General features: G+C 52.2%; 8 protein-coding genes across 8 annotated transcripts; 4 read left to right on the top strand and 4 right to left on the bottom strand.

Annotated features, from left to right (window-relative positions):
• Nucleotides 1-630: 630 nt before the first annotated feature.
• Nucleotides 631-2,196, bottom strand: J4E93_005460 (uncharacterized protein; the record flags this gene model as incomplete). Its single annotated transcript, XM_049343381.1, has 2 exons — nt 631-748; nt 794-2,196. The coding sequence occupies 2 exons, from the start codon at nt 2,194-2,196 to the stop codon at nt 631-633; spliced, it is 1,521 nt and encodes a 506-aa protein (XP_049199474.1).
• A 543-nt stretch (nt 2,197-2,739) lies between these two features.
• Nucleotides 2,740-3,533, top strand: J4E93_005459 (uncharacterized protein; the record flags this gene model as incomplete). Its single annotated transcript, XM_049343380.1, has 3 exons — nt 2,740-2,869; nt 2,920-3,394; nt 3,446-3,533. The coding sequence occupies 3 exons, from the start codon at nt 2,740-2,742 to the stop codon at nt 3,531-3,533; spliced, it is 693 nt and encodes a 230-aa protein (XP_049199473.1).
• A 2,671-nt stretch (nt 3,534-6,204) lies between these two features.
• On the bottom strand, nt 6,205-6,651 carry J4E93_005458 (uncharacterized protein; the record flags this gene model as incomplete). Its single annotated transcript, XM_049343379.1, has 3 exons — nt 6,205-6,291; nt 6,339-6,418; nt 6,516-6,651. 3 exons carry the CDS (start codon nt 6,649-6,651, stop codon nt 6,205-6,207), a joined length of 303 nt encoding a protein of 100 aa, XP_049199472.1.
• Nucleotides 6,652-6,963: 312 nt separating this feature from the next.
• On the top strand, nt 6,964-9,818 carry J4E93_005457 (uncharacterized protein; the record flags this gene model as incomplete). The annotated part of the gene is made up of 2 exons (XM_049343378.1): nt 6,964-7,342; nt 7,390-9,818. The coding sequence occupies 2 exons, from the start codon at nt 6,964-6,966 to the stop codon at nt 9,816-9,818; spliced, it is 2,808 nt and encodes a 935-aa protein (XP_049199471.1).
• A 258-nt stretch (nt 9,819-10,076) lies between these two features.
• On the bottom strand, nt 10,077-11,938 carry J4E93_005456 (uncharacterized protein; the record flags this gene model as incomplete). Its single annotated transcript, XM_049343377.1, has 2 exons — nt 10,077-11,555; nt 11,852-11,938. 2 exons carry the CDS (start codon nt 11,936-11,938, stop codon nt 10,077-10,079), a joined length of 1,566 nt encoding a protein of 521 aa, XP_049199470.1.
• An 878-nt stretch (nt 11,939-12,816) lies between these two features.
• On the top strand, nt 12,817-13,762 carry J4E93_005455 (uncharacterized protein; the record flags this gene model as incomplete). The annotated part of the gene is made up of 3 exons (XM_049343376.1): nt 12,817-12,829; nt 12,924-13,222; nt 13,328-13,762. 3 exons carry the CDS (start codon nt 12,817-12,819, stop codon nt 13,760-13,762), a joined length of 747 nt encoding a protein of 248 aa, XP_049199469.1.
• Nucleotides 13,763-13,926: 164 nt separating this feature from the next.
• J4E93_005454 (uncharacterized protein) lies at nt 13,927-15,260 on the bottom strand (the record flags this gene model as incomplete). Its single annotated transcript, XM_049343375.1, has 2 exons — nt 13,927-14,822; nt 14,876-15,260. The coding sequence occupies 2 exons, from the start codon at nt 15,258-15,260 to the stop codon at nt 13,927-13,929; spliced, it is 1,281 nt and encodes a 426-aa protein (XP_049199468.1).
• Nucleotides 15,261-16,308: 1,048 nt separating this feature from the next.
• On the top strand, nt 16,309-19,286 carry J4E93_005453 (uncharacterized protein; the record flags this gene model as incomplete). Its single annotated transcript, XM_049343374.1, has 2 exons — nt 16,309-17,548; nt 17,614-19,286. 2 exons carry the CDS (start codon nt 16,309-16,311, stop codon nt 19,284-19,286), a joined length of 2,913 nt encoding a protein of 970 aa, XP_049199467.1.
• Between the last annotated feature and the right edge of the window lie 229 nt (nt 19,287-19,515).

Below are 19,515 nucleotides of genomic sequence, written 5' to 3'. Positions count from 1 at the left end.
CTTTCCTTGTAGTAATTCGCAACACGTATGCTAGCACTACGATCAAAGAGTTATAGAACTGGACTGAGGGTATCGTGAGTTCGATCAGTAAACGGTGATTCACAGCGTCGTGGGCCACCCTTTTTCTATCCCAACAAACCAATGACGTCCTCACGTGTAGTCAAAAAGTTTTGGTCCCTCGCTAAACCCCACATTTAGCTACTATCGCACCTTTGCAAACGCACGCCAATGGTCGATTGTCATCCTACTGTCGGAACCTGAGATAGGCCGATCGACAAGGAAATGGCGATTTGGGGTAGCAGAAATTTTCCCGCGCGCGTTGTTGGGGTTCTGGGCGGCTTTGAGGCTCCTTGTAGCGATCTTTTGCTACAATGCTTCACTCATACATGACCTTCAAGTCCTCGGCGGTTGATTCCCCGGCCATATTCAATTCAATGACCAAATAATCCCCCACGCAAGTGACATGTCAAGTTCAGACGTGTTCAACGGCATGACTAGAGTCTAGACCTTTGGTATCTCATGATGCGCTTACTCCACATAACCATATCCACCAAGAGCCGTAACCCGTTCATACGGTTCATGCGGCTCTGCCCAAATACGAACTCCACAATTATTTCCGCCTCCGCGGGCTCACAGCGCCGGTCCCTTCCATACGTCGCGGTTGATTTTGAACAGGTTGCTCTGCTTGTGTGGAAGGCTGATCTCGCGCTCCTTGTAGAAGCCAGCTTCTTGGAGGTAGTTTGCCAGTCTAGACAGTTAGCATTGTACTGTATGTGTAGGACGTAAGACTTACTTCTCGTTATCGACCCTCGGCTCCAACATGACCCTCTCCGTCCGATTATCCGCGAGCCAACAGTAGTGCACCAACGCACTCAACCAGATCTTGACCCTATGTGCTCCCCTAAACTCCTGCTCGCCCACCAAGCAGTGGAAACCCCGGTCGTAATCGCTAACGATGGGTAGGTATTTTCCGAGATTGTCCTCCTTGACCCAGTATAGCTCGAAGTAGCCAAACGGCTTCCCATCCCAACATCCCATGACCGGGAACGAGTTCTTCGATTGTAGGCCGTTCTTGAGGAACTGTTCCTGGTGGGACTGCGGACCCGCCTCGCCCCAGAAATGCGATACGCGGGGGTCGTTCATCCACTTGTGTAGATATTCCGGATCAGACATGCCGTTTGGACTGGGCGCATGGCTGGAGACCGGGCCCTGGTGTCGAAGAGCTTTCGAAGAGATGGAAGCTACTCGGAAAGATAGATACTGCCCAACGCTGGGTATGTACCTTGTGTATAGTATTTCGCCCTGCCGGGGTGGCTTCGGTCGTATCGGGTGTCGCGTATTGTTCGTGAAGACGTATTGCGCGGGAGGCGGTGGGTAGAAGGTGGGTAGATGCGAGCTCGAGTGGAAGGGGCCTGGCGCTGTCGGCGACCACAAGCCTGGTGAGACCTGGTCGAGCTGGTGTTCTTGCTTCGCATCAGAGCCAAGTGCGGGGGAGGACGGTCGCGAGGGATACGGCGAGCCTGATGGGAAGGGTGAGTTTGTGTTGGCCAGCGGCGAGAGAGTGAAGAGGTATATTCTGGGGTCGAGCTGCCAGAATGTCCTCCGACTGACAAACATGCGCTCCCAGCCTTCAGGAGATGTCTCCTCTTGCGCACACCCAACAGTCGAATCTTCGCTGGCGATAAGTCCCATGCGCTCCAACTTGGGCAGCACGACCTTGCCCTTGAACACGCCCTCCCTGTTGATGTTTATGCGCCATTCGCCCTTTGGCTTTCCTGCATCGGCGGTGTTCTTGGAGATCGCGTTCGTGACCTGTAGCGTCGGCTCGGGCTGGTGAAAGTACCAGTACAGGGTCGCCCATAGCATCATGGCGATCTGGCGGGTTGGCGAGGCAGCGGGCTTGAATTCGCTGCTACTGGGGTTCGATATGGACGATATGTAGAGGTGATCTCCATTCAGGGTGGGCTTCTTGAAGCGGTGTATACGCCGCGGCGGGAACAGCTCCTCCTCATCCTGCTGCTGCTGCTCCTGTTCGTCGGTAGCGAGTTCATCCTCAGAATTGAGCACGATGGTCCAGCCAGGCGGAAAAGGCGAGTGCGTGTGGATATCGCTCGATTTGAAGAAGAGGCCGCCAAACACGGGCGTGACGGTAAGGTTTTGGCCGTTTGGCAGATGAACGACATTGACTGGCGCCATGATGACGTTGGCGGGGTAGCTCAATTATGTTAGAAGAAAGACGGAGCGCGAAGTAAGGTTGAACTGATTACGTCCTAGATGCAGGGTAAACCTCAATCACCTCATATGGGGTGAGATCTATGGTACTCGGATCAAGTGTCTCTTTTGTGCGGCACGCGATAGTCAAAAACTGCACAGCTGTCACCCACGTCTTGATTGACTAGTTTCTGTCTGAGAACGCCCGCGCGGGGCTTTCGCGGGGCATTAGTAGACAGTAGAGCTTCTTGTGCTTTTTGAGATACTCTCACATGAGAATGCACATGTCCTGAAACAGATGCTGCATACATCATGCGAACGTTAGGCGACATGCAGGCGTCATCATTGGCCGGGGGGCGCATGGCCGTGAGGGAGTGGAGGAGCTCTGAGCTCGGCGGTCGGCATGTTCGCATATGACGAAATGGGCAGTTAATAAATCCGAAGCTTCCCCAGAGTTCCACGACCTCTCTACACCAACAACACTACATCACACAATCAATTGAACGTACCACATCAATTGAAGCCATCATGAACACCGCACTCCTCCGCACATCTGCCCTGCGCTCCGCAGCCCGAGCCGCAGCTCCCACCACATCTCGCGCCGGCTTCGCAGGCACGACGTTCGTTCGCGGCAAGGCCACGCTACCCGACCTCCCATGTACGACTCCATGCCACCACTTGAAGCAATCGCATACTAACATTTCACAGATGACTACGGCGCGCTCGAACCCTCCATCTCCGGCAAGATCATGGAACTGCACCACAAGAACCACCACAACACCTACGTAACCTCCTTCAACAACTTCAGCGAGCAAATCGCCGAAGCCAAGCAAAAAGAAGACATCAAAGCGCAAATCGCCCTGCAGCCCTTGATCAACTTCCACGGCGGCGGCCACATCAACCACAGCCTCTTCTGGGAGAACCTCGCGCCTACCAACCAGGGCGGCGGCGAGCCCCCATCTGGCGCCCTGTCTGCTGCTATTAACAACAGCTACGGCAGCCTCGACGCGTTCAAGGAGAAGTTCAACACCGCGCTCGCGGGTATTCAGGGAAGCGGCTGGGCGTGGTTGGTGCAGGATACCCAGACCGGTGCCATTCAGATTAGGACATATGCGAACCAGGATCCGGTCGTTGGACAGTTCCGTCCTATTCTGGGTGTTGATGCTTGGGAGCATGCTTACTAGTAAGTCTACCATAGGATTTTGATGAAGACCGTCTGACTAACAATTACTAGCCTCGACTACCAGAACCGCAAGGCCGAGTACTTCAAGGCCATCTGGAACGTCATCAACTGGAAGGCCGCTGAGAAGCGCTTCCAGTAAGCGTGAACGGCTTTCGCGGCAGGACGAGGCTCCTAACTCGCCGTTGGCTAGCAATTGATCAAGCTTGATCTTCATAGCGTGTATAGTGTAGTAATGCAAGCGAATGGATTTAGTCACATCATCTCTTCAACATATCTGGAGAATGATATCGAGCGTGCATTATGCTAGAACTGACCCCCATCTATCTGAAGAACATGCATGCTCAGTATAACTGACGAAAGCTGTAGTAATATTTCACTCGATATATGCTGCTTGACGAATATCCTTGGGATGTGGTACGCCCAATCTGAGCAGTTCCCCCTTCATCCTGCAAACTAACTCTGAGAGTGGGTATCGTTCCCGTAAACACCGTACAGAAAACACAAACAAGAACAGAAAAACACATCCAACAAGACCAAAGTCTGGAAATGAAGTACAAGGCAATACACAAAGAATACAACAGACATTACTAAAACCGCCTTACTTCTCACCCGTAGGCGCCTCAACAGCCCTGCTCGTTCCATCCACCTCCACAATCTCAATTCCCCTCCTCATCCCCGGCCACTCTCCACCCGAGCCCCGCTGCTGCCACACCTTGTCAACCTCACTACTTGGGCTTCCTGGCGACGACAAGCCCGTTGACGAGAACCCCGGAGAAGGAAATCCCATGGCATTATACTCGACCATACCACCCCTGCTATCCCTTTGATGAAAAGCACCAGTAGAGTGCGCGGTATTCCTCGCCTCAGTCCGCCGCCTCCGCCAAGCGAGAAACACGACGAAACCGATGAAAGAAAGGAAGAGACACGCGCCGATTGTGCCGCCTACTATAGCACCTAGGCTGGGTTTTGAAGAGCTGGAAGAAGAGGCAGAATCGGACTGAGACGTAGGTGAGCTGACTGGTTCCTTGGTGACGGTAGCGTAGACTGTTTCTTTCTCTGGGGCGCTGCTCGATAGACTCATACCCAGGCTGTGGTATGCGGTGCTGGTGAAGGGGCTGGCTGCGCAGCCGTGCTGCGTGAGGACTATTCTGTCGTAGACGACGTGGTATGCGTAACAGGCTGGCGCGGAACTTTCTGTGCATTTCAAGATGAAGGCGTTTGTTGAACAGGCGGCGTCTGTGCAAGAGGCTGATAGGGCGGTGGATGGCATGCAGGTTGTGGCTAGGTTGCAGTCGGTCGTTCGGGATGAAGGGCAGCAGCCGAGTGCGCCGAAGACCTTGTTTGAAGAGCATTCATCTGTAGGGTTGGGACATGTTATTGCGCTGACTATTAGATGTTAGTGAGGTTCAGAAGTAGATGGAGGATGAGGTTACCTGAGATGCCAGAGCCAGAGACATATCCACAAGTATTAGCTCCGCCGTCCTGCCGTCTGGAGAGATCGAACGGTAACTGTGGAGCTGCCGTAGGTGCTGGACTCCAACCGTCCATCGATGAAGTATATCGTGTAGCCTCAGGCAACGAGAATGCAGCCGCATGAGCCATCGTCGATCCTAACAAGGCAAGAAGAAGAAGAGTAACCGCCATCTCGTTTCCATGTGCGCAGCTCTTTAACTAAATAAACAGACCACCCTCGAAACCAAGTAATCAAGTATGACGACGAACAGACACCAGAAAACGTCGTGCACGTCGAGTAGTATGAGGTGCAAAAGGCGAAGATCGCTACGCAATGCAGCAGACTATAAGAAGCCCACAACATCTTACGCGGCTGAGTGCATGTGGGAGGGAACCCAGCACCCTAGCAACACATTTGCGGCAGGGTAAGCTCCAGAGCTTCCCTGGCTTTAGAAATCGGGCCATGGCCCTGGCGATCCAATCGAAAGCGGTCTCGCCTGGCGATGATGCGGGTTTGCTGGGGTAGCTTCAGGTAAGGCGTCGCATTACACTCTTCACCTCTTCGCCCATCAGTCCAATCACGCCTTGCATTTTCCGCCCTGGACAAAACGTGTACGTGGTGGGCCAGTGAGGAGGTTGGGCAAGGTCTGGTGTGCGGCCGGATGAAGGTTGGTGTAGGATCAGGTCGGCTTGGGGCGCAGCAGCGCATTGGTAGGTGGGCTGGTGGGGTGTAGAGTGAGTGGGTCTGAGCCTGCATGTGGCGTTGGGCGAAAGAAGGTAAATATAGCCCAAGTGAGCACGATGCACAGCATAATTATGCGGGATGACGAGCGGGGTATAACACTGCAGTAATCCCTTAGTTCGTTGTCTTTAGCTATTGGGCGATGAGATGAAGAGTTGACCTTTAGGCCTGCGATGAAATATACAAAGATGCGTTGCACGTGGATGCACGTGGGGAGATGCTTGCACTGCCTTTTTCGGCAGATTGTGGTCCTCAAGATGGCTCGCTGTTGCATCTTTGAGTGGTAGTCGACCTGGGAAATGAAGCCAACAGACAAAGCAGAGCGGTCGTACGCGAAGGGTCGTCCTGCAGTTAGGCTAAGACATCTGACGGCCAAGGCCAGTTCGTGGTCTGAGGCCTCCCTTGCGTGAGCTTTGATGTGTACGTAATGGCCTGATAGATGTTTGTTTTCGATTCAAGATGGCATGCCCGTCTCTTCCTAGATTCGTCTATATACAACGATCGTAACCATAACGCCTGTCGATGAATCCACCGACTTGAACTCCCCCATGATGCTGTTTCGTCCGGGTGGCCGTCGTAAGGGTATACATAATGTACAAAGGAATGCGTGGGGGATCTAGTCCCGCTTGTGAGGACCGACGATCTTGGGGTACATTCTTGAGAGGTGGTAATTGATGTTGTTCTTCTTCTGGTTGGGGTTTCGCTATGAAGGGTTAGACGCGTTTGTGAGTTGATAGGAGGTGAACGTACTGGCGCATCCATGCATTGCCGTAGTTTCTGTTCAAGCTGTGCGCAGCCTTGCACACTGTAGCCGGAAGATGCCCAGCATCCTGTAGCCATGTCAGCCCATGTTCGTTGTAGCCATCCCACTGCATTCCACGATCGTCTTGCACCCCCAAAGAATTTATTCCCAGCCTCTTCACATACCCAGAACTGATGACATTGCTCCTAAGCATGGGTTCGCCTCTGGCTTGTTCGGTCGGCGAACGCGGAGTTTTGGCAGTGGTGGGAGGGGTCGGTGCGTGGCCGACTGGACGGCGGTGCCTGAGGGCTTTGGTACCATCTTGTAGATGCGTTTCGGGAGATGAATGCGATTTGGATGCGACGTGGGTGCTGGTGCTGCACAGACTGCGAGAGGCGATGGCGTCGTCGTCGTCGACTCGGTGGATTCAAAAGTTTCCGCCGCGGCAATCTCCTTAGCGTGCCTGCCCCATCCTAATCCCTGTCCGGCTTTGTTTACGATCGCACCTTCCTAGCGACGGAGGCCAACACAGACGACACCCTCGTCACGACGATACTAACGACCCTACGACACAGTTCCCATGTTTGCGCGCCATCGATCTATTCATTACTGTAATAATACACGGCCGACGTCATGGTTTTCACTCCACGCAAGCGCGCCGCGCCCACAGCAACGTTCGACAACACCTGGAACGAAACCAATGCGGCATTCCTCGATCCGAATGCTCTACAAGTTTCCAAAATACCGCGAGGATGGGAGAGGAAACAAGAAGTAAAGAGGGTGGGAGAGGGCAAGGAGAAGAAGATCTGGCGCAGATTCAATCTCAGGTCGCGTGCCGACGACACACCACAGGAGGCAGAAGATGAGGAGGAACGAGACGCGCGTTCAAGACCAGTTAAGAGGCGGCAGCACATGAGCCCAAAAGCGATGGAGAAATCAACGAGCAAGCTTGGCGGCAAGAAGCGCGCGTTCAAGGCGACGCGCTGGGACCGCAGGAAGAGCGTTTTGCCAAGTACGTTACCGACGCGCATGGCTGAGACATTTGCTGACTATGTACAGGAAAGAGAGCGACCCAGACCGAGGACCCCGCGATCGGCGCAAACGACGAAGTCGACAGTGAAGAGGAGGGAGATAGTGCTCAAACCCTGGAACGCGAGGATAGTATCAACGAGACAGACACGAATATAATCGAACAGACAGAATTATCAGAAGATCTATCTTCTACGTACGAAGACAGCTCGACCTTCACTTTCGCAGTAGACGCGCCGACAGCCGAAACCCTCGACTACGAGATCACAGATCGAGACCAAGAAGAAGAGAGAGCAGAGTCCACGCAAGACGCAACGCTTGCGAAGCTATTCCGCTCGCCACTCAAGGAACAGTCGAATGATTTGAGCGCAACGCCGGAGAAGGTCGAATACCCAGAGCTTCCTCTGAGCGATAACTTAGAAGTTGGAGCGGAAACGGCTATGACTGAGATCGTATCCACCGAAAGCATCAGCGATGTTGCAGAGGAGATCACTACAGCAGAAATGACCTCCGTGGGTGGAGAACCACAAGAGGATGTTGAGATCCAAGCTGAGGTGGTCAGCCAACAAGACGAACCGACGCGTGAAGATACCGAGCCGATGTCAGAGACACCCGAGACTGTGACAGAGCTCCAGTACCCAGCGTTGCCGTTAGAAGATACCACAACTTCACCGCCACCAACGCTTGACGAAGATGTTAGCGACGAAGATGAGGAGGACGTGGAATTATCTGAGGTTGAGCTCGGTACATCGACAGACGCAGTTCGGAAGGAAGATGTACTCAACTCCCCTGAAGCGGCCGACCGTGAAGACGAGTTCACGGAAGCTTCCTTGCAGCTGAACATATTGCGGGATTATCAAGCAGCGCTCCAAGAACACAATCTTGCGCCCACACCAGTTCAGTCAGAGTCCAACGAGCTTGAGCAAGAAGAAACGGACCATGATATGCGGCCTGAGCAAGAACCAGCCTCCTTTGAGGCTCTTCAGTCTCCTGCACAGGACTTTGCCATGGCCGACGCGCCTCACTCAGCATCTATAGACATCGCCGATGGATTGACATTCTCGTTCACACCCAGCAAACCACAGTCGCCTACCCCACGCAGACTACACTCGCCTCCGCCTCCACCACGTCCTGAGTCTGGACCTGACGATGTCACAATGACGGTTGCTATCGATGATGACACCGCCATTCTCAAGGACTTTCTCACCCGTGCTGCCGCAAGTAAGGCTGAGAAGGCCGCCGTCACTACACACAAGAGAGAATCCCTACAGAACCGACGAGACTCAGATATCATCAAACACGCCCTAGCCTCGCCCCGCAAGGTACTTGAAGAGAAGGACCCCAATTCGCCCACGAAGCCGCACACCGAGTTGACGCTGGATCTTTCGCAAACGCTCACATTAGCCAAGCCAGATGAAAAGCTTCCATCACCTATACCCGGCGCAACAGTGGCCGAGACCGCAGAAGAGAAGAGCGAACAAGGATCAAGACGTTCTGCACGAGCAAAGAAGACAAGATTGCCCACTCCCGCATCAATCGGACCAGCACCAGCACCCAAGATCAACATCCGCCGTGCCGACGGTAACGAAGTCGTCGTACTCAAGAAGGACGACGCCAAAGTCCTCGCCGACATGACCCGGAACAACACGCGCAAGAACAAACAAGGCGCTTTCTGCGTCACCGTTCGACTAATGAAGCTCGCCATGGATTACTCCACTCTCCCTCCCCTCGACGATTCCACCAAAGAACTCATCGTCGGCAAGAACGTCCGCTGGGACGAAACATTAGCATACTACCAAGAAAACCCCGAAACCCTCGCCAACGCCCTAGCAGACGCAGAGTCTCTAGCCACTCCAGACGAACTCGGCATGTCAGACTGCACTCCCGAGCCCAAGAAGAAGAAAGAAAAGACCAGCAAGAACTCCACGCCTAAGATACGCAGAGTACGTGGTCTGGGCACAGCGAATGGTACACCTGGAAAGGGACTCCTGGCACCTTCTAGTCTCCTCCCTGAAGCTGTTCAAGAAGAAAAGGCTGCAACACAAGAGAAACAATCATCGAAGCCCAAATCGACCAAAGTCAAGAAAATGGCCGTTGCCTCCAACTCTTCTTCTTCTACCCCCATAGCTACTCTCACGCCTACGTCAACATCAACATCCCTAAACAGCAGTCTCTCCTCCAGCACAACAGACACCAAACTTCCCTCTCTCGACGTAGCACCAGTAGGCGTCCAACGCAAGAGCCGGCTTGCTGCGCCGAAAAAGGTCGTTTTGCCACAGACACCTTCGTCTGCCAAGGCAGGCGATAAGGAGAATGTGAGTAGAGTGGGGATGGGTGACGCGACGCCTAAGAAGGGGTTGATGGCGCCCAAGGTGGTTATTCCGCCCAGTGCAACGACGGCGGGTGTGGGGATGGGGGTAGAGTCTGGATTACCGAGACGGAGAGGAAGGAAGTATTAGCTAGGGCAGTGAAGAAGGTGCGATGTCTTGAGTCTATTTTTCAGGGTGTTTTATACCACTTTGCCTTTCTGGGATAGTTTGTGCATATACCGGTGTTTTTAGCGGTGGCGTTTGGTGGGCATGGGCATTTACTTGGAAGCTTTACTGTCAAAGAATAGCTTATTTTAAGGCTATACCATACAGGAATGCAATATGACCTCGATATACATCCATAAATCGCCATTCCTTTTGACCACACATCCTCTCCCTCTAACCAGCCTACCACATGAAATCCTCTCTATCACCAACCTCCAGTCCACTCATCCCCATTCCATCCCCATTCCCACCCACATCCTCCCCGGCGGGCACCAGACTCCCAACCTTTAAATCCCTCTCACCGTAATGCATCTCCCTCTTGAACCGACACTTCTTAGCCCCCCACCCGTCCCCCTCACTACACCCCTCCCTCTGACAATGATGTCCATAAAAGCAATCGCCCCTCCTACAAGCCCCTTTCATCGGACAAGGATTACACTTGACCACATACTCCAATACCTGTCTTGCTTCGGGCTCCAGTTCGCTGTGGTCGAAAGGACAATTTGGGGTGGTACAGCGCTGTTGCAGGTGGAATGTGTTGCAGGGCTTTGCTTTGGCGAAGCGCGCGTTGTAGATTTTCCAGGCGGAGGGAGGGGGCATGGGGAGGTAAGGGTCCAGGCGTTGATGGGATGTGTTCAAGGGAACGAAGCCGGGGATTGAGGCGGCGGGGAGGAGGGCGGAAATCGGGGTTTGGGAGGAGGACTGGTGTTGGGATGATTGAGATGAGAGTGGGAGAGAGGGGTATGGCGCCCCTGAGGGCCCTTTTGGTGGCTGGGAAGAGCCGGATCCGTTTGTCTTCGAGTGGGTACTGGGGATGTGGAGGAAGTTACATTTGGCGCCGAAGCGGCAATTTCCTTTCTGGAAGTATTTGCATAGCTGCGAGTTATTTTCTGGTTTCGAAGAACCGTTTTTGGCTGTTTGGGTGTATGCAGAGCGGTCTTCCCAACCTACGCGTTCTTGGTCGAAGAAACTGTTGGATTCTACCGGGGATAGATCGCCGAAGGCAGAGTCGCTCATGCTGAAGGAGTCGTCTCGCCTCCATGACTCTTTGCGCGGAGTTGGTGTGCCGGGTGTGAGTATTGGTTTCTGTACTGCAGCTAATGCCTTTTGTTTGGGCAGTGTAGCTGCACCACCTTTTGCAGAAGATACAGTAACGGGAAGTTCCGACCATCTAAAGACAGTGGGGAACTGCGTGACATTCAAATTGAACTGGTGGAACTCCGAGTTCCATCCGGCGCCTTGGACAAGGGTAATCTTGTCTCTCACGCCGCTGAAGGGTACGAGTTGAGATAAGTAAGCCGGATCGTGGCAAGCAGCGTACAAAATATGGCTGCACGCACTATCCTCGGAGGCAATCTTGAAGTGTTCTCGGATCTTAAATTTGGTGCCTTCTTCATCTAAAGCATCAACGAAGTCGAAGAGGCTGATGGCTCGGGTAAACGCAGCCGAGAAGGGAGAGAGCGAACGCTTTTCCAAACCGACGAGCTTGGACCTAGCTAGTTGCTTGGATAGATTGGTCAAGTCTGCGTAGATTTTCACGTGTATGCGAGCGGACCGGCTTTGTGGGACGCTTTGCTGGAGGTATTTCTCAACGGCGTCGTTGAGCATACGAGCTGCGCGCATTCCGCCTTCTTCCTTGTCGCGAATGAACTCATCGTTGAACTGAAAACTATGAGCACGAATTTTGCGATGTTACGATGATACTGACGATATAGTTGTTGCCGTCTATCAAGACCAACACATATGGGTGGCGAGCCGTCGTTGCCGTAGCTATGGTTGGTATAGGTATACCTGGAGGCGCAGCGATGTTGCTTTTGCCTTTCTGTTCATAGGCTCTCTTTAGGTCTTTGTATTCATCGAGTAGTTGGCCATATTCTCTAAGGAGGTTCTAGGCGGGGTTAGCGGAATGCGGATTGATTAGGCAGTGAGGACCTCGGAACATCTAGGTATTGACCTACTGTTAGATCATTTTGCCTGGCCTGATCATTGAGTTTGAACTGCTCCAAATGCGTATCTAGCGAGTCGATCTTTCCGTCGGCTAGCATCTTGATGGTAGCGCGTCGTCGGTGTTGAAGAACGCGTCGGTGCCTTGACGGGAAAGTCAGCCAATTGCTTCGGGCAAGAGATGCCTACGGAAGATAACCCACGGCAATTGCGAGTCAAATCCCGGAGGTATCTAGGATATTCCCATATTCGCAAACAGTTAGCAGGTTGTTTCCGAGGAAAACGCGTTGACAGCAAGCCATTCCGCGACGTGGGGCGGGGCTCCTGCTCCGCGTGTGCTAGCGCGGGTGCCTTAGCGTCAGGAGTCAGCTCCGCCTCCTTCACTACCTAGGTACCTACACATCACGACTGCGGCGACCTGTATACTCCGCTTTTGCGACCCTGACGTACCTGGTATGTGGATTGCTTACGGATGTTCGAACCCAGTGACGTCAGCAGCAGGTTACAGCCAAATCGGCCTGCCGGTACTTGAAGCTTGCCAACGTTTAAAAAGTTCATAATATTGGAAAGATTTCATGTCTTCACGATAACATCACCTAAAGAACGAAAGCGCGCCGATTATGAAGTATCTTAATGCGTTTTGATCATCCACAAGATTGGTATGAAGTAAAAAACATGCTCGAATGCACGTGGTCTCTATCCCTTGAGTGCGAGAAAGCGCCCACATGAATGTCGCACTTGCGCTATCATGGGACTAATCCGGCTGATCAAGATGAAACATATTTAATTTCACTATCTCAATGTCTACAAATTGTCAATTTCCCTTACTTTCAAGCAGTCTCCACGGTAATAAGCCTACATTAAGTTGAGTCAACTGAAGCTTTGAAATTTCCACTTCCAACATCATCCCTTCTACACGGTTGCAAGAGTTTCTATACAACCCGCAGATGCGCCGCCCTACCTTCTGAATCGAAACGACATGTGCAGTCATTGTCGAGTTGTACTGTCCAACTAAGGACCTCACGATCACAGACTGTATGCTCGGACCCATTATATCTGGAGAAACATGACTAACATGGAGCACAGTCCTCATTACTCCCACATCCGCATACAAAGATATTATCGAAAGCATTAAACACCGATTCAGAGGCGAACTTAAAGAGGTTTGGCCCTGCGACGTCAACGGCGAACCAATTGGTCCCAGCGAGCCTGGTGAGCTTTTTGATGGCGTCGAGATCCCCGCTGACTCGGTAAGTAACTTCGGCAACATTCAGGATGGTGAGCGTATCATAGTGCGTGTTAGTAAGAACGAGCGCGTCTTCCTGGAGACAAAGCACGAGACCATACTGTATTCGGGCGATGAGCTGGGTCACAACCAATTCAAGGTATGTGTGTCACTAACTAATCTTCCACCTCTATCCCTACTACTATTGCATTTCGAATGATGTGCCTGTCCGCCAAAGAAAATCGGCACACCCTAACTCTTCCAGGGAATGGGGGGCATAGACCGTCGCGATCATATCCGGGCCTTTCGCCGTCAAGAGGCCGCTCAGCGCAAGAACATCATCCGCCTCACTTCTTCTCCTCGAACCATCGCCTATGAACTGTCCATACGCCGCTACTCGCCGGTGTACGCTTTGAAGATGATTTTGGAAGAATGGAAGATTGTCCCAGTTAATCCTGTCGACCAAAACTGTCTAGGTGCTCTGGCGATCCTCAGCAAGGCAACGTGCGGCCAGCAGTGGGCGGTCGAGTGTCTTCTCATGGACGAGATGACTAAGCGAAAGGCCGCTTATGATATTCTGCAAGAGAGCGATGTCGTTCAAGTCATCAAGAACCTTTACAAAGAGGCCTTCGCTAGTGGATCTGTCTGGGAAGGCCACCCGAATCTTTGGGAGCGGACAGAGAATCTGCTGGATTATTGAGAGATCCTGGGTGGTTTAGGAAGGCGAACATTTGGGCGTCTCCTGGGCTTGAGGTCCAGCTTTGTGTGCACGACTAGCAACAATATGGATAGGTACGCTGTTGAGAGTCGATGCATGTAGTAGGTCTGGAAATGCAAAGGTCATGACCCAGTCTATCTCGCAGATTAAGCCCCTAGAGGAGGGATCATCTTGAGATCTGCAAACTCTCCAAGCACCTCCCTGATAGCGTCGTTTGAATCCACAAACCCATGCCATCCCATCTTCCGCGCCTTGTTCATCGTGAGGTCCAACGAAGAGCCCATCAAGCCTCCATCGGTGAAGCCGAAGATGCGATCAATATCCATATCTTGAAGCTTGTCTACCTTGAGACCATGCTTAGAAATGACTTCTTCCCATGCCTTCTGTACCTTCTCTTGCTTTGCCCAATCAGTCAGCGTAAAACGCACGCGTAGCTTTGCTGGTGGCCCGAAACCTCGCGGAGGCGGATCGTGCTTTGTGGTAATGACCGTGTACGCACTATCGTCCAGGCTGGGAGTCTCATAGCCGATGCCATACCATCCCGCATACTTCGGCCAGAAATTGCCCCACGTAAAGGTTGTACCATCCATCGTATTGAACTTTTCGTTCTTTGCCCCATCATTCAGCACAGCCCATTGCTCCATGTACGCATTCATCTTGCTGCTCGACATGCATCTGTTCGCCTCCCAAGCTTGCAGGTCAGTTGGAAACTCAAGCTTCTCGCCTAAGTGTTTCTGCACACTTGCGTAGACGCCGAGCGGAAAGACAAGGTTCATTGCAGCGTCTGGAACAGCGCCGAGGATACCCGCTGGCATGCATATGTTCCAGTCGATACCCTGCTTTTTGCAGAAGTCCCAGAGAAAGTCTTCTTGTGGGTAGTAAAAGTTGGGTTCGAGAGTGACGCGTGGTGCTGTTTCTTCCTGGGGAGTCGCTGCAGGGCCAAGATGGATGCCGTAATTCTTTGCGCCGGTCTGGAGCATGATGCGCTTTGGCTTGATGTTGGCTATGGGGAGAGCTTCACAGAAGTTCTTGAGAAGGGCGGCTGCGGCAGGTCAGTTTCATAACATGGGAAGTTGTAGATCAGGCAGCACGTACTGTTCACCTTGCACATCTCCTCGGCGTCGCTCCACAAGCCACCACCCTCTTTCGGCTTGACTTGAACGTACGAGTAGAAAAACACGTAGTCAGCCTTGACACCCTTCTCCTTCAGCACTTTCGCGATGTCTTCTGAGTCCTGCAGGAAGTCGAGAGGTATGTGCTCGGCATTCTTCGGTAGTCCATCGGGAATCGCGGGTGGTCGCCGTGACAAACAGTAAATCTTCGTCCATCGCTCGGGATCCTGCGCTAGCACACGCAGCATATAGTTACCAGAGATACCATTTGCCCCGGTTACAATGGCTGTAAGCCCTTTCAACGACGAGGGGTATACTGGTAGGCCATGGAAGATGCCTTTGCTTTCGACCAGCTGCTGGTTGGACATTTTGGATGAAGCGGTGTAGACGAAATGTGACGATAAACAGAAATAACGATACTGGGTTGCACAACAGTAGAATAGATGTTATACTCACTGATACAGCACCTGGGCATGTTCGACAAATTGATGTCCACCTGTACAACCTCGGATCATGACGTATTGCGGGGAAGTGCAGCAAGATCGATCTCGATAGCAGCAGTGCAGCACAACATACGGGTGGATACATTTGTGACACATGCGATTATCCATCCGGACTGCACATGCTTCCGTTATGTCTTTCGCGGTATACACGCATATTTTACCGTTATCTTTAAAGCTGTCGGAATTGCGATAGCGCGTCTAGTCGCGTCGAGACAACACTCTACGGTCAATCAGCGATCTGACAAAAGAATATATTCGTTCTCATGCTGCTGATGTGGTAGCGACATGCGATACCGTGGATCAAATGGCAGAGCTTGTCTCTCCAGTCGTAGTGGGTGGCTGGAAGATAAACTGGAGCGCGTCCAACGGTGACGCGTTTGCGTCTGAGCTTTAGCGCGGCGCTAAGCAGGGCCGATTGCCACGGCTGCTACGCGACATTACACCTACAACACTTGACCTTTTGCCACAACGACGCCCGATATTGACACGATTGGAATCCATCTCTTGAAGATATACATCACAATATATCTTCCAGTGCTGTCTGATGCGGCTTGCCCCCTTAGCCCTCAACCTCCTAAGACGCACGTTCCAGCCAAACGAACGTCCGCAGTTTATCGAATTTCGAAAAGGGTGATTCACGGAGTGTAATGTTTGGACGACTTTTGAACTTCTATACACCAGATGATATTTCCCAGTTATCTCTGTCGGAATATTAGGGTATCGTAGCACTGCGGGCCAGCTCTTGAGTCAGTCTACCGCTCGGGATACTGTGATATCGAAATCGACCCAGAACGTCATTCGATTTTTCCAATCCGTACAGTCTCAGGGACGGTGTGACTCAAAAGCTCTAGCAGGTGCGCCTGGTCGACACTGCTACTCGCAGACATAGAGCATTACGACAACCCCTAGCGCGATGCCCCAAGCGACCACCCGGCCGCATAATTCTTCCGGTATGAACGGAGGTCATCACAAGCACGGTAAAACCATGGAAAAGGACATCTCAAGGCTTGTAGCCGTTCCTAATATCGCTTTCAGGCCAAAAGAGCAGCAAGTTTCACCGACGGACCAAGGTATACCAGAGACTTCCAGGAACAACGATACCTCCGAGAGTGACCCAGCTGACATTGCATGGGATTATGATGTATACGCTGCGCCTTTCGTTCCACCAGGTCTCCAAGCAATCAACACCGAAGTGGCTACTGTCATCAACACAAGACCTAGACATTTGATCGACTTCGAGCAATACGTACATACATTCACCGGAACAAGCTTTGTACCTCCACCCTACGCGGAGCCTGAAGATCACACGATCAGATCAGCAGCGGATTTCCCTACGTCGCTCAATGAGTCTACCTATCTGCAGCACTTCGACACATCGGCTGCCATAGAGCGTATAGCGAAGGAGAACGAAAATGAATCATACGCGATGTATCAAGTCCCACTCTGGCAATACCATCCATTGGACCTGTGGTCCCTACTGGTGCCAGGACTAAGAGAAGACAACCCACACATTGAAATGGGCGACGTGCTTCAGATCCGTCAACTGTATGTTAACGAAACAGGAGCCCTGACGTTGATGCCAAATTATGTGGATGATTACCAATTCGGATACATAGGATCTCCTTCAATAGCATTCAGGCCCTGGACAGGCGTACAGCACAATGCCGCAGTTTTCGGTGTCAACCGTGCGCAAGAAACAGTATATTTCAAAGCAGATGGCCTCTGTCCACCGGTACCGCCCATGCGCATGTTCGCTAACGTCGTCATTCCACTGAAGTTCAACGTCCTCCAAAGCCGGCGAAAAACTTTGGCACACCTCAGCTCCGAGCTGAGACTCGTCGGTTCCTCCCTACGGACATATGGATACCCATCTTCGAAAGGTAGGCTAAATCATTTTGGCGAATCGCCCGGTGTCAAGTATGCCACGCTTCACGCCGACGCCACGAGAGCCGCATCCCACGATTCTCACAACGATTGGAGTCTCCGAATCCTGTTCCCTGATGAAGCTCATGGCGAAGTTCAAACTACACTGCGTAAAGTTCCCCATCGCAAGCTTTTCGATCGCGCTATCAACTACGAACAAGCGCATGCTGTCAACGATATATGTACTAACGTATATGGGACTGTGCCTTACTTGATCAGTGGACCGCCAGGTAAGGGAACAACTCTACGAATTGCATCTAGGACATACACTGATTTGTCATCTTAACCTTAACAGGTACAGGAAAGACAAAGACTCTGGTAGAGACTGCAATGCAACTGTTGAACACTACAAATGTCGCACACATGCTAGTATGCGCTCCATCGGAGGCTGCGGCGGATACACTCGCCCTCAGGCTGAAGGAATATCTCTCACGGAAAGAGCTATTTCGACTCAACCGACCAGGAAGGGCTGATAACGAGGTACCACGAGAGCTGTTGCAGTACTGCCATATCGAAAATGACATGTTCTGTCTACCACCATTCCGGGAGCTCATGACTTTCAACGTCGTGGTTACTTCTTGTCAGGATGCAGCGATACTTGCAGACGCAAGATTGACTAACAATGACCTCTGGACCCTACAAAGGAACATGCAATCAGCTTTCAACCCGGACGATGAATTACCCACCCCGAAACTACATTGGAGTGCCCTACTCATAGATGAGGCCGCTCAAGCTACCGAACTGGACGTCTTGCCAGCCATCAGCATTGTGTGCCCACCATTCACGTATCCGACCTCGTTGCCCCAACCACGCGTAGTGATGGCAGGAGACGAGAAGCAGCTCGGACCACGAACCGCATCCCACGACCTTCGAGTACGCAAGTCGTTGTTCGCCCGGCTTTTCCAACGACCACTATACGAAGACCACCCTCTCTCACGCTCCAAGATCAAGCCATCATCGGGCCCACCAGTACTGAAGCAGTCAATGTTACCAATCACATATCCACCATTTACGCTGTTGGTACGAAACTACCGTTCCCATCCCGCCATCCTCAGCGTACCAAGCGCTCTCTTCTACAACAACACTCTGATTCCAGAGGCTTTACTACCAAACACCCCACTCCAACAGTCCGATCTCTGGCGCGGCCGCAAGTGGCCCGTCCTCTTCATCCCCAACACCGGCCTCGACGAGATCGAACGCGACAACGGCGGCTGGTACAACATATCCGAAGCACGCATCGCCTGCAACCTAGTCGAAAAACTCCATCGCTATTCCTCCGTCAAGCAATCAGATATATGCATCATGTCGCCCTTCGCCGCACAAGTCAAACTCCTGCGTTCGATGATCCGTTCATCTGAGTATGGCAGAGGCGCAGGACTCTGGGACGTCAACATCGGTCCCTTGGAAGCTTTTCAAGGTCTCGAGAAACGCGTCGTTGTGCTATGTACGACTCGAGCAAGAAAGAGGTTCCTGGCTAGAGACCAAAAGGCAAACTTGGGTATCATGGGTGGAGGCAGGAAGATGAACGTCGCTCTTACGCGAGCGAAAGAAGCGCTGTTCGTCATTGGCAACGTTGAGGTCTTGGAGCAAAATCAGCATTGGCGGCAGTGGATGGCGTTTTGTTGGCGGAATGGGTTGGTTAGCGACGAGAAGGGGGGTTTGGATGGGAGTACATTAGGAGGAGAAGGAGACGAGCTCAAGATTGGCGTACTGGAGAAGGCTTTGATTGCTAAGGAAGAGCAGGGGAAGAATAGGGGGAAGGTGTTGGGTGCTGGGGCGGGGACGCAGGATGTGGGTGAGTATGATGCTTGGGTTGAGAGTTTGAGGGAGACGCTTGGAGAGGGGAATGAGGAAGAGGAATATGAGGAAGATGGGGAGGAAGCTGCTGTACAGGCTGATGATACTGTCGCTGGCGCTGAGGAAGGAGAGGCTGTGACAAGGACTAGTCATCAGGTATCTAACCTCTAAGACGATGCTAACGGGTTGAAGCGGGAACCTGCATGCCCTGGATGGGCGTGAAAGTAGGCAGATGTAGAGATGGCTACACTTCTCGCTATAGTACTGCAGATCTAGTCCCGTATGAGAAACATAAATTGTCAGTAAGCTGCAAGTGATCAATACCGTATAGTTTTGCTGTATGAACGACACTCTCTGATGTTCGTTGTGGGGTATCAATATGGCTAGTGAACATGCTTCA

Source organism: Alternaria ventricosa (genome assembly GCF_023758065.1).
Source record: "Alternaria ventricosa strain BMP 2768 chromosome Unknown scaffold_8, whole genome shotgun sequence".
NCBI classification, from domain to species: domain Eukaryota; kingdom Fungi; phylum Ascomycota; class Dothideomycetes; order Pleosporales; family Pleosporaceae; genus Alternaria; species Alternaria ventricosa.
This window is presented reverse-complemented; position numbering and strand designations above follow the sequence as displayed.